At 40.9% G+C, this 12,674-nt stretch overlaps 1 protein-coding gene across 4 annotated transcripts; it reads left to right on the top strand.

Moving 5' to 3' along the window:
* The first annotated feature begins 1,295 nt into the window (after positions 1-1,295).
* rcc2 (regulator of chromosome condensation 2) lies at positions 1,296-11,476 on the top strand. Of its 4 annotated transcripts, none has more exons than XM_084366347.1 (13): positions 1,296-1,431; positions 2,640-2,854; positions 3,328-3,421; positions 4,765-4,908; positions 5,104-5,235; positions 6,378-6,466; positions 7,284-7,398; positions 7,745-7,911; positions 8,101-8,281; positions 8,708-8,813; positions 9,255-9,327; positions 9,465-9,542; positions 10,362-11,476. In XM_084366347.1, the coding sequence occupies exons 2-13, from the start codon at positions 2,654-2,656 to the stop codon at positions 10,464-10,466; spliced, it is 1,485 nt and encodes a 494-aa protein (XP_084222473.1). In that variant the 5' UTR covers positions 1,296-1,431; positions 2,640-2,653; the 3' UTR covers positions 10,467-11,476. The 4 variants fall into 4 exon arrangements, with proteins under 4 accessions (XP_084222473.1, XP_084222476.1, XP_084222475.1 ...); XM_084366350.1 differs by lacking the exon at positions 1,296-1,431 and adding an exon at positions 1,477-1,545; XM_084366349.1 differs by lacking the exon at positions 1,296-1,431 and adding an exon at positions 1,794-1,888.
* Positions 11,477-12,674: the final 1,198 nt, after the last annotated feature.

Below are 12,674 nucleotides of genomic sequence, written 5' to 3'. Positions count from 1 at the left end.
TCAGAATGGTTGCCTTCATTCCTGATAATGGACAGCTCATCAGGCATGTCATGTGTTTTACCATCAGATTATATCATTATACCATCAAAGTTTTCCACAATCATTTACACTGTTTCCCTGGCAATACCTTGACTAATACCTGGAGGTTTTTTTATGATTGCATGAGGTTCTTATACAATGGAAACGTGTACTACTCCACAAAATAGGACAAACTTTAGATATGACTTACTAGCAACAGATGATAAACTAGTCCACGTAGCTCATCAAACCTTTTAAGTTAACGTTATACTAGTGAGATTCATGGTCAATAACTTTTTGCGTATGCCAGACAATAACAATAAATATAATCTGACTGAATTTTCAAAAACAAGACTAGCTGGCTAGCAAGCCATGTCATTGTCCCCAAATCAATATCAAGATGTTCACGAACGACAGTCCATGTGTTTCAGCCGCATCCTGAAGGAGCGAGTTGAATAGGATGTGATGTGAGATCACTGGTGCCCCATGTTCTTAAAAACGCTGCAAAAGTAGATAAAACATATATGGTAGAAAAAAGACGTTGCCCTCTAGGGTGTCCTTCCACTGGACAAAAATGTGGTGACGTGCCCTCTAGGGTACTTTCTGCGCTCTAGTACCCCACCACATACAGCTGGTGCCCCTCTGCCCCTAAAACATCCTGAGTCCACCACTGTGTGAGATGATGGCTTGTGGTCAGAGGGACAGTGTAGTCCTCTTGCAGCTTATGTTTTGCACCATCCTGTAGCGCTCACAGGACGATTCACTAAAGGACTATACTCGGTACTGGACATCATATATTTAGATACAGGCAGCAGCACATTCATTTGTAACAGTGTACACATAGTTTCACTGGAACTACTAGAGTAGCTCCATAGATTTCCTTTAATCATGAGTTATTTGACAGTCTGTGGCAATCAATATCTGTGGTAAGTCATTTTTAGTAGGTCAATGTTTAATTCACTGCCAGGAGGTTTTATGGGGCAAGTTTCTGCTTTGAAAGCGTTCAGAGTTGGATTAATATGAAGGACAACAAGGTTTTGGGTTTCCATTCATATTGAAGCTCCATACTGGTCTTCTGACAGTCAGACACACTGATTTGACACACTTTTTTTTGTTTTACCTGTAATTCACTTCAAGAATATTTTAAAAGCAAGTTTCTACCTGAGAAACCTTCAAAGTTGAGCTGAAGCGTTGTTCTCAGTTGTTTCCCCTCCACTGCATACACGGTCAGCTGCCTGTCTTTGCGTCACAGCCTCAGTATGTCTGCGCTCAGTTGTGTGTATTAGTGAGTGCCTGGTTTCCTGTATGAATACTTAATGCAAACCACGTGGTGTAAAAGCAGACTGCAGCTTCTTTTGTTCAAATCAATCAAACCAGAGACGGGCAGAGAGCTGCTGAATCAGGAAATCACCGGTACATTTATTTGTTGTTAGCTTTATCGAATTACAAATAACATTTTTTTCGAAATCACAAAGGCTGTACGTACGCTAAACGTAAAGCGTATCCAATGAAGAAAATAATTCAAAAGTTTGTATTGTAGCATCGTTTCATGTAACGTGTCTTTATTTAGATTCCTGTTAGCTTACAGTAGCGAGGTAACGTTAGCTTAATGAAGACTATCTGCCAGCTATTTAGCTAATTTTACACTTATCATTCAACTTATTCCTGTCTGGGTTCGATAGAGTTATCCACTTCTGTATAGCATACCGACTCTATGTGGCTCGTTTGTTTAGCAGCTAGCTCTGTAACTTTACAAGTTGAGCGTTAGCACGTCAGCTAGCTTGCTACCCAACCATTATGTGAACAAAGAACGACAGTGGTTAGCTGCTTAGCCTAATGATGCTAGCAGCTTGCTACCAGACGGACACCGGTACACGCTTTAGTTTGCCGTTTGGTTTCTGGTTTCTTTCCATTGGTTACTGACTAAACTGCCATTGAAGATTCTCATTTAAGACAACAGAGCAATTTTCATCTAATTGCCGGTTGTAGACAATAGAGGCAACCGGGGCTAATGTCACTTAAGCGTATAATAAACTTGCTTAGTTTAGCTTAGTTCAAGCCGTTTAAAGACGCATACAGTATTCTGATCGGAAGCGCTAAGTATGTGTGTGTTTACAGGCAGTAAAGTCTTTTTTTACTTATATACTTGTTGAATTTCGTAAAGTTAACGAAAAGCAGAAGTGTGGAAGTTCTTGTGTAGCCAATGTCCATTCTTCCACAGCCCGTTCATGACTTGTAATCGTTGGTGTCTGCAGTATTTGATGTGTTACGTGTGTTATGTTAGCTTTCTTTCCCATGTGGAGCATCTTCACGTTACGTTATACGTTATTATTTTTTATCCTTGATTGTCTCGTATCATTCGTGTGTCCTGCCATTCTTCAAACATGAATGCTCCTGTAATTGATACTGTGTAGACCTGCATCCTAGTAAACTATCACAGCATTATATTTTGTCATGCTTTATGTAATATGTATTTGCTCACAGTGTTTCTCCTTGCTGTGGCCCAGTATCTCCTTAGATTATTAGTTTCATTGTGTTGAGTTCAAGTACAGTTAGTTTTAGTTATGAATAATTGTTACATCCTGTATAAACTGATCACTGTCTCTTTCCCACACAAACAGCTTCTGATTGAAAAATGCCACGTAAGAAGGTGACAGATGTCTCAGGTAACGGTGGGATGAAAAAGAAGAGGGTCAGCGGCAAAAGGAAAGAGAGGGACTTCAGCAGCGATGATGAATTTGACTTTGAGCAGGAGAACAACAAGAAATCTGGCAAGCCTTCCACCAAGTCTGGTCTCCAGCCTGTTACTGTGGCAGATGACGTCAAAGAGAAAATAGTGGGTTTGAAAACAAATAGTTTTTTCTGTCTCTTCAGAATTATGTCTTTTTAAAATCTTCCTTTAACTGATATCTTCTCATGGGTCTCATGATTTTTTGTGTTTGAGTTGCAATTCAGAATATTGAATTATTACCTCAGTACAATAACTGTCAGTCAGCAAGTCAGCCAGTTTTTTTAATGTCATGTAGGATATCGTGAACGTTGACATGGAATGACATTTTCTTTATCTGTTATCAGCTTTCTGATGAAATATTGAATGAATACTTCCTGCAGGAACAGTTTTTGTGTTCACTTAGTGTCCCCCAGAAACTTACTTAGGGAAAAAAATGAGATGACACAAGTGTCCCCACTGTAAGAATGTTCCTTCCAAATCACAGATTCTGTGATCTAGCTGTTGTGGAAATATTTGCTTTTTTAGAAATTATTATTATTATTATTATTGTCATTAACTTAATTTTGTCCTTTCTACAGAAACTTGAGTGCCCAAAGGTAAAAGGTCAACTACTCATCTTTGGAGCAACCAACTGGGATTTGATTGGAAGAAAGGAGGTGCCTAAACAACAAGGTGGAATATTTTTTATGTCAAGTAGCTGGGTCATGTTTAGAGTAGGATGGATAGCTGTGTCTGCTGACGTTCCCTTTTTATCAGCTGATGCATCTTAATTTATGATTTCCATGCTTAACTAGTGTATGAACTATCACAATAACACGATTATCATATAAGTCATTTCAATTTTATGCCCGTATGATTTCAAAATTCATGACAGAATGTGATACACCTGTACAATCCCAATCAGAATGTGGTCGTCACTAAAGTTGTGATGCAGTGTAATAAATATTGACCTCCTATTATGAGCTTTTTGGTGGTACCTGTCTTAAGTTATAGGACACAATTGGAGGTTTTCTTTGAGCCCTGAGTGTGGAGTGTAGATCAGATGTAGACGCTTTTTCAGCCAGACAGAATCAATAAAAGATTGATCAGGTTTTCTAGTGTGTCAGCAGTAGAGAATGAAATGAGCACACATTAGATGTACCTGTGTCTCTTTGTTTGGGATGCACAGGCCACATATGTGTTAATCACAGTCAGATCCCATTAATTTACTGTGACAGTAATGTCTTTTCATATGTATGCATGTTCTGTGCTGCCCCCCTGCAGCTGGTCCACTGATGCCTTGGGCAGGCTGTGCACTGTGTGGTTCAGTCTCTGCCGCACTTCTCTGGTACACAGATAAATCTGCTTTGTTGAGATTGGAGGGGGAGGTTGGGGGTGTCAGCAGGAGCAGCTGCATGGACAAAAACCATCTTGGGGGGTGGGGGAGATGCACAAAAACCATCTCAAGGGGAGGTGAGAGGCACAAAATCTATCTCAAGGGGGGGTGAGATGCACAAAAAACATCTCTAGGGGGGTAAGACACCGTGCTTAGTACCAAAGCACCAAAAAATACAATTCTTTTGTAGTTCACTTAGGCTGAAATTATACTTGACGTAATGTTGTCATCAGGGGGTGTACACATAGGCTCTATGTGGAGATCCACGTATCTCCATTTTGTGTGGTCACTACGTTACAACAAGCTCGGTATACATCTGTGAACGCCTGGAATGCAGATTCCAGAAGGTAGTATAAACAGTACTACATCTCTGTGTATGCATCCATCTGGAAGTATATTCCAGGCCTTTCTTACAGTATATAGCTCAGCTGACAGATGTCAGTAAAGCAGGTCCGTTCCGTTCAGTTACTCTGAGCAGAGAGCACAGAGCCACAAAACTGCTTTCACATGACTGAATAATTGAGCTGACTGTACACATCTGATCACTAATGTTATCAAAAGTATCAAGACTTGAGGACTTTTTCCTTACCATGTGTTTAAAACCAGCTGTGTTTTAATGTGTGGTCTTTTGTGTTTCCAGCTGCTTTCCGCAACCTGGGTCAGAATCTGTGGGGTCCTCATCGCTACGGCTGTCTGAATGATGTCCAGGTTAGCTGTGTGGTGTCTGGTTCCTGTGCTGCACACAGTCTCCTCATGACCACTGAGGGCAAGCTGTGGAGCTGGGGTAAGTAACATGCTGCATTAGGGTGCAAATGATTTCCTGCTAAAAGTATTGTGTAAGCCACATCCACAAAGGCTGCAGAATAATACCCAGCAAATACAGCTCTGATTACTTACTGTAACTAAGTAAATATGTATGCAGATTTGTGAGAGTGGAAGCAGTTACTTATCAGCAGTGCTTGGTTTGTTGCTTCCTCAGGTCGTAATGACAAAGGGCAGCTGGGTCATGGTGACACCAAACGTCTGGAGGCTCCCAAGCTGATCGAGGCCCTCGCAGATCATGTGATTGTTGCTGCAGCCTGTGGACGCAATCACACCCTGGCTCTCACAGGTAAGCTGAACCATACTGTACGTTATCGTCAGGGGTGCTTGTGTTTTCGCCACAGCCAAACACTACAGCAGCTGATTTCAGAAAATGTTGTTAGTATAATCATCTGATTTCATCATTGGTTGGAATGTAAACCAGCATACTCAGTAGAAGGGTTGAGTGATTATCTCTTTATTGCCAAATCTTGGTTACTTGATCGCCGATAGGTGATCTAATCGCCAGTGGGAGTAGGAGCACCACAGCATGCCAGTGGAATGCTGGCATGGATGACATAGGCTTAGTGTCAAATAAACTAGTAACATTTAGGGTATTTGGGGATATTATGTGTTTTACCTAGAAACCAAAAGGATACCACACAGCCTATCTGCAAGCTGTGTAAAAGTCTGTTCTTGGTGAGACCATATCACAGCATCATGTTCTGTGAAACATTATTTCTAATATCGCAATCCAAATCATATGCATAACGTTAACTACTCTTACTGAGCGCAGAGCAAAGGTTTTGTGAGCAGGCATAAGGAGAACGGAGATGTGTCAGAACTGGTTTGTAATTAAGGATTTGAAATTCACTTGCTAATTGTATATTTTTATGGGGCTCAGCAGGCCGATAAGCTGCCCAACCAAAAACATCTCTAAATGCGCATGTGTATGGAACATATAGAATGGAATAAGTTTATTGTCCAGCTGAAGCAGGAAAATATAAACTCAAACGTGTCCACAAGATTAAAAATAAAAACATCACATTAAAGATGTCTTGATTTTACAACAATCCACCCATGGTGTCCAGCACACACTCTCGTATTTAAAGGTGCCTGTAGTTGGTTGATCACATTAATTGATTCTAGAGATTATTAGTTCCTCTTAGATCTGGTTGTAAGTAAATTAAAATTGCCTTAATATTGGTGGAGGAAAAAACAATTGTCAATTATTACTTCAATCGTCAATATAGGATCCGATCCCCAATTGGCACAAGCTTACTCTGGGGTCATAATTATTCAATACAAAATGAGTTTGTATTAGCCATCACTGGGACAAAAATGGTGGAGTTGACTTTTCATTAGTCTATATTTTGAATGTATTGAAAACGGGACAGAATGTAAGAGTCGGTATATGCTGCTGTGTTTGCTGACGTCAGTCTTTCTCCTCAGAGGATGGCACTGCATACTCTTTTGGTGAGAACAAGTTGGGCCAGCTTGGCCAAGGCAGCCAGACTGATGCAGTCCTCAGCCCAGCACCGGTAAGACATCAGTGTCACACCTGGCACACACTGTGGACCCAGGGAACACAGACTTCATATGGATACACACTTTACAGATTATCAATATTTCTGCTCAGTGTGGTGGTGTAGCAGTCAGAATCAGGCATATCAGATAACATTGATACAAGGCAGGATGGATCCATAATTTCATGTTGTTAAGCCCAAATTCTGACCCTACCATCTGAATGTCAACCAGGCAATGTTTTCTTATTGTGAAGAAAAACTTTTGTGATTCCAGTGGATCTATACTACTCAGTTTGGCTGTAGCTGTTGATAATGTTGCCAGCGATAAGCTATTGTCAGATTGCATTTTAAAAACTGAAACTGAAGCCAGATTAGTAGCAGTGGTGCTTACATAAAGTATCACAGATGCTATCAAACAGCACAGGAGATCAGGAGTGACTTCACAACAACACTCAGCCAACACAACCATGTCACTTCACAACCCCTGCAAGTAGTTAGTGTAACATCCATGATGGACTGTTGTGTCACAGCCTCTAACAGCCATAACTGTAGTCATTACCACAACAATAGCAACACCCAAAGCTACATGCATGACAAACTTACTAGCCTGACTGGGTATCTTAACATTAGCTTTAATGATGTACACAGGTTGTGTTGCATAACATGACGTTGCCAATTGCCAGTTGTGGTGACAGTCACAAATATGGTTAGAAAGAAAGCAAAAAGTGATTTGGAGGTAACACAAAAGTAGACGATAGTACAACCCTGTGACCTTTCATAGTGATCTGTTAGTGCACCATATGTATAGTCTACTTTCTGTCTCTCCCTCTAGATTTCATACAATGGCCAGCCCCTGGTGAAGGTGGCTTGTGGTGCAGAATTTAGCATGGTGGTGGACTGCAAAGGAAACCTGTACTCCTTCGGCTGCCCAGAGTACGGACAACTGGGTACGCTCACAGTGTGCAAACACATCTGTTGTTTTTAATATGTCAGCTTTGTTTGAAGTGTGTTGAGTGAAGTTTTCCAAAGACAGCTTATTAGAGATGTTTTGCCACCAGCCCCTGCACATTTCATGTGAGGTCATTAGGAAACAGTTTCTTCTCAGTCCAACTGAGAGCGCTGACAAGTTGATTTCTACACTGCTCTTTTTTATGTGAAGTTTCATGTTAAAAATGCAAATGTCAGCTGATAATATCAGGTTTAAAAAATAGACATCACCAACATTAGTATCAGCCTTAAAAATACAGTATGGGTCAGGTCATGCTTTTTATATATTTGTATCTCTCATTGCAGGTCACAACAGTGATGGGAAATTCATAGCTCGTGCCCAGCGCATCGAGTTTGACTGTGAGCTCATCGCTCGCCGTGTCGCCATTTTCATCGAGAAGTCCAAGGATGGCCAGGTCATGCCTGTGCCCAATGTGGTGGTCCGAGATGTGTGCTGTGGTGCTAATCATACGGTGAGAAAATATGGATCTATCACTCTCATCAGAACCAACTCAAATTACACAGTAACGGGTGCTACTGCAGTGACTTCATCCATTACACAGTGTCACACTGTACAGCGCTGCTCACAAGCGCACAAACAAATGCCATTATCCTTTACACTGAGTATTTAAACTGTGTGTGTGTGTCTGTGTGTGTCTTAGCTGGTCCTGGACTCTCAGAAGCGAGTGTTCAGCTGGGGTTTTGGTGGTTACGGCCGTCTGGGTCACACGGAGCAGAAGGACGAGATGGTTCCCCGACTGGTCAAACTGTTTGACTTCCCTGGACGTGGTGCCAGTCAGATCTGTACAGGCTACCAGTGTTCCTTCGCTGTTAGTGAGATGGGTAAGAAATAGGGTTGAGTGAGTACTGAAACTAGTATCTGCAACAGACCAAAATTTGGCACAGATTGATTTAATGTCAATTGGTACTCGGTAGAACTGACATAATTTGGTCATTACCCTTAAAAGTGCCGACTTTGGTACCCAACCCTAGTTGTAAAGGAAAATCCTCATTTGGGTATCTGACTGGATTTTATTGATTCAAGTTCATAATAAAGTTAATTAATAATACATTTAGCAACTTCTGATCAACTCATATCAATTTCACCCTTAAATGAACAACTTCTGGTTAGTTCCACACTCTTCTGATGTTCAAGCAAAGGTTCTAAATACAAAATACCAAATGTGAAGTCTAGTCAAAGCAACATATTGAATAAATGATGCTGAATGTGTGCTTCTGTAGATGTCTGATCTCCTGCTGTTTTTTCAGGGGGGCTGTTCTTCTGGGGGGTGACAAACACCTCCAGGGAGTCAACCATGTACCCCAAAGCTGTGCAGGATCTGTGTGGATGGAAGATTCGCAGTCTGGCATGTGGGTGAGTAGTGACATTACTTGTTCGCGCCTCTCTGTGCCATGGTGAGTGTTTTTTGATTTGTGTGGAGGTCATTTTATTGTCTTGCCCTAAAAGGATGTCTCACCAAGGATCAGATATCTGATTATTGATGTATCTAAAGCCCGTATGCTCCACTACTCTACAAAGTATATCATTCAGGGGGGTTTCAGGCATTGTTAGAACCTCAAATGAGCAGTTTGAAGCATACTGTGATCTTGAGGCTGTTGCACACACACAGACCCGGCTACCTACATACAAGGAGACGCTGTAATATACAGCATGTTTACATAAGGCAGATGTGCCCTCATCAGCACCAGGTATGCTGTTGGTGAGGGAAAGTGTTTGTCCTTTAGGGGCTGGCTAATGACTATACATTTTCCAATCCCCATCTGTAATTCCATATTCATGTTTGTGTTTGTACAGGAAGAGCAGTATTGTTATCGCTGCAGATGAGAGTACGATCAGCTGGGGACCGTCACCCACGTTTGGAGAGTTGGTAAGACCTGAGACCTCAGTAATGGCTTAGTCATTACAAGATTCACTGTTCTTCATTCAAAAATGGTACTGTTACACTACACTGGTGACGGATAAGTTGGCTGTTGTAACAGTCTCACATTGTCATTTGTCCTTCAGGGATATGGAGACAACAAACCCAAATCATCCACCACTGCCCAGGAGGTTAAGACCTTGGATGGAATCTACATTGAGCAGGTAAATGGACATGTCAATCAAAAGTTCTGATCAGCTCCTATAGGAGAGAACTTTTAATAAATCACTTAGTGAGTCCACACCGATCATCTGAAATTGAAAATGCAGCCATTTTCTTTCTACTCTGGCCCTTACATAGCCAACTGTAGTCTGTCTTTGTTAACTCACCCATAAAACAAAAGTTTCTGAAAGTTTCACAGTGCTGTGCTGGGTCCAAAAACTGAAAAAAAATTCAAGATGAAAGATCACTGTCTTGCTTGCCTTTGACTCACAGAATCTAAAATTTTTGCACTGATCTTCATCTTGCCAATGGTTTTTGAAGCCCCAGATCAGAGGTTGATGGCTATGTGTGAACTGAGCACCCAGAGCAGGCATGTCACTGACGTCAGCTGGATATCTAGCAAGTCAAATATGTGGTTGAGTCGCAGACAGGTCAGGGAGCCAGAAAATGAGCTAGAGCCAATGAGCAGACCGTCCACTCCTTTCTCTCTCTGCAGCAGCTCTCTAAATCCAGATGTATCATCCATTTGTTTGTATGGAGCTGGCACAATAACAGCATTAAGTTTCTACACACTCTTCAGTATTTGTTGCCATGTTGTTCTTGCTGAACCACCATATGAGCAGGCAGTTTCAGGTTTTCAGTGTGAAAGTGGTGCTTGCCGCCTGCGCATTCTAATCCATTCTTTTTGTTTTGTTTTTGTACTGCATATCAGCACAAACAGTCCAAACTACATCCCACTCAACACTGACTGTGTGGGGTTATCAACAACAACTTTATTCACTTAAGAAAGGAGTGTCATGTTCATCTTTTTACTTTTGCAGGTGGAGATGGGCTATTCTCACTCTCTGGTTATTGCCAGACAGGACACTGAGCAGGAACAGGAGAAACTGAAAAAGCTGCCTGAATACAACCCCCGAACAATCTGATTGGGCCTCCAAGAGCAACATCTCAACCCTTTTCACTGGAGCAGAGACCAGCAATGCTCAACAGGAACAGCTGCTGGTCTCATGTACCAGTGAGATGGTTAGGGTTAGTTTGAAGGATCTCCACACACCTCAGCTGCCAGCAAACTGGCTCTACACCAATTTGGACACTGAAATCAAAGAAAATGGGACTGGACACAAACAGATCCTCTGGATGCTCCAGCGCTCCCAAAAAACGGACAGAATATCTCTACTTTCCACCTCAAGTAAACCTGCAACAGTTTACTTGGAGCACTTCAACCCTAGCAGAGTAGTGCTTCCCAAAAACCCTTTTCTATTTTGTAATACAGCCAAACATTCATTTTTTCATGTATCTTGTTCTGTTGTCTTTGTTGCAGTATTTGAAATGATAAAGTTGTCACAGTTTAAGGGTGCTACAGCAGGACCCTCAGTCTTTTCCCACTGAGGGCTTTTCAAAGACCAATACTCCATATCTGTGCCTTTTTCTACATGTTTGTTCAGGATATGGAAGTCTTGTTTGTGTTGTTCAGAGGATCAGTTAATCAGTCTGATTTAGTGTATATGACAGTATCCAGCTGCCACAGACTACAATCAGGACTGGAACATGACACTCTGAGTTAGTGCACTCCACTTAATGTTGCATTCCATTTGTTGTCGTCTTTAGTGTTTGGAGCAAGGATGCACACCTCAGTCCTTCCAAGACCACCGTGTCTGCTAGCTCTTGTCTTTGCTCATTTGAGTAATAGTAATTATTACAACACTCTAAGTGGTTTTACAAGCAGGTCAGAACTTTTACAACCAACAATGCAATATGTAGAAATGGTTCAGTGTATTAAGATGTGCTGAAACAAAGGCTTGTCCTTTTTTTAAAAAACAAAACTAACAGCAGAGGTGTTTTCCTACTTGTACTGCATTCTTTTTTTATGGTGAAATTTCTGTGGGTTACATTGTTTTTTCATTGAAATGGTTAAATAAAGATTCACATGAATTGATATTTCTTCTCGTCAACCCTTGGGCTGTAATGGTACCATTTACCTATCATCTATGTGTTAGTGGTTTGCAGAAACATTAACTGCCAGTATTTTATCCTGGTTATTGGGCTGTTACCAAAGGCATTCTTATCTAACCACTCAATCTCTTCTTCGCTGATACTCCTCTCCCACAGTCTGCCAAGTCGGGAGCTGTTATTTTTATATGTAGGGGCGGAGAGGTGGGTGAGGTTGGTGATGAAAGCAGTTGCCTGCCTCAAGACCGCCTAATGGTAAAATGTAACTACAATAGCTATATTTCAACCTGTAGAGGGCAGGCTCTGTGCATATTATATGCATATATTTAGCTCAGAGTTTGAAATTGTGATATGTGCAATGAACTAAGATTAATATTGTGTCCAAACATGTAAGAAAGCAGCCAGTAAACGGTGCAAAAGATGTTCTAATTTCATTTATACAATTAAAACACTTTCACATACTAAAGTTTTAAGGAAATTAAAATAATCTACAGTATAGACCTGCACTTTCTCATAAGACCCTCTGAGCTCCCAGTCAGACTGCTACATACACAGCTAACTGAACTAACTAGTGGTTAACGACAGCTACAGTTAGCAGCAGTTCGTAGTTACTCTGATGATGTGCTGCCCTCTATTGGTTTGGAGTATGAATTCAAGGTGGCCAATTCTTACATATTCACCTTCAAACCTTGACACCACCAAAATATTAGTTTAACATTTGTTAAACGCATCTCCCGAAACCTCAGCTCAATTTTTCAAATCAGTAGACCATTCTGTTGATTACTTTTGGCTTTCTTTAATACGAAACATATGCAAATAAAGATGGGGAAAAAAGAAATATCAATAAGATGACTCTTATTTAATGTTAATGTCTGTATTCAGATAGAACAGGCTACACACTTACACATTGTTTCACCTCAGATCAGAGTAATGTGTAACACTTGTGAAATGTTGTCATGTGTTGCACGGTCACAGACTAGTATCACTTTATTTTATAAATGGAATCCTGTTGGTAATCCTTTTTTACTGACTCCATCTGTAATCTACTTTCTGCAACTTAACTGGAATACAGGTACCTTTTTCTTTTGTATACTATGTAATCCCATTACATGTATTGTTACTCCCCAAGCCTGAATATCACTATTAATTTAACCACGGGTGTGATCAATTTTAACAATACATCA

This window comes from Pagrus pagrus (genome assembly GCF_965226575.1).
Source record: "Pagrus pagrus genome assembly, chromosome: 11".
Classification (NCBI taxonomy): domain Eukaryota; kingdom Metazoa; phylum Chordata; class Actinopteri; order Spariformes; family Sparidae; genus Pagrus; species Pagrus pagrus.
Note: the sequence above shows the minus strand (reverse complement) of the source record. Positions and strands in the feature narration are given on the sequence as shown.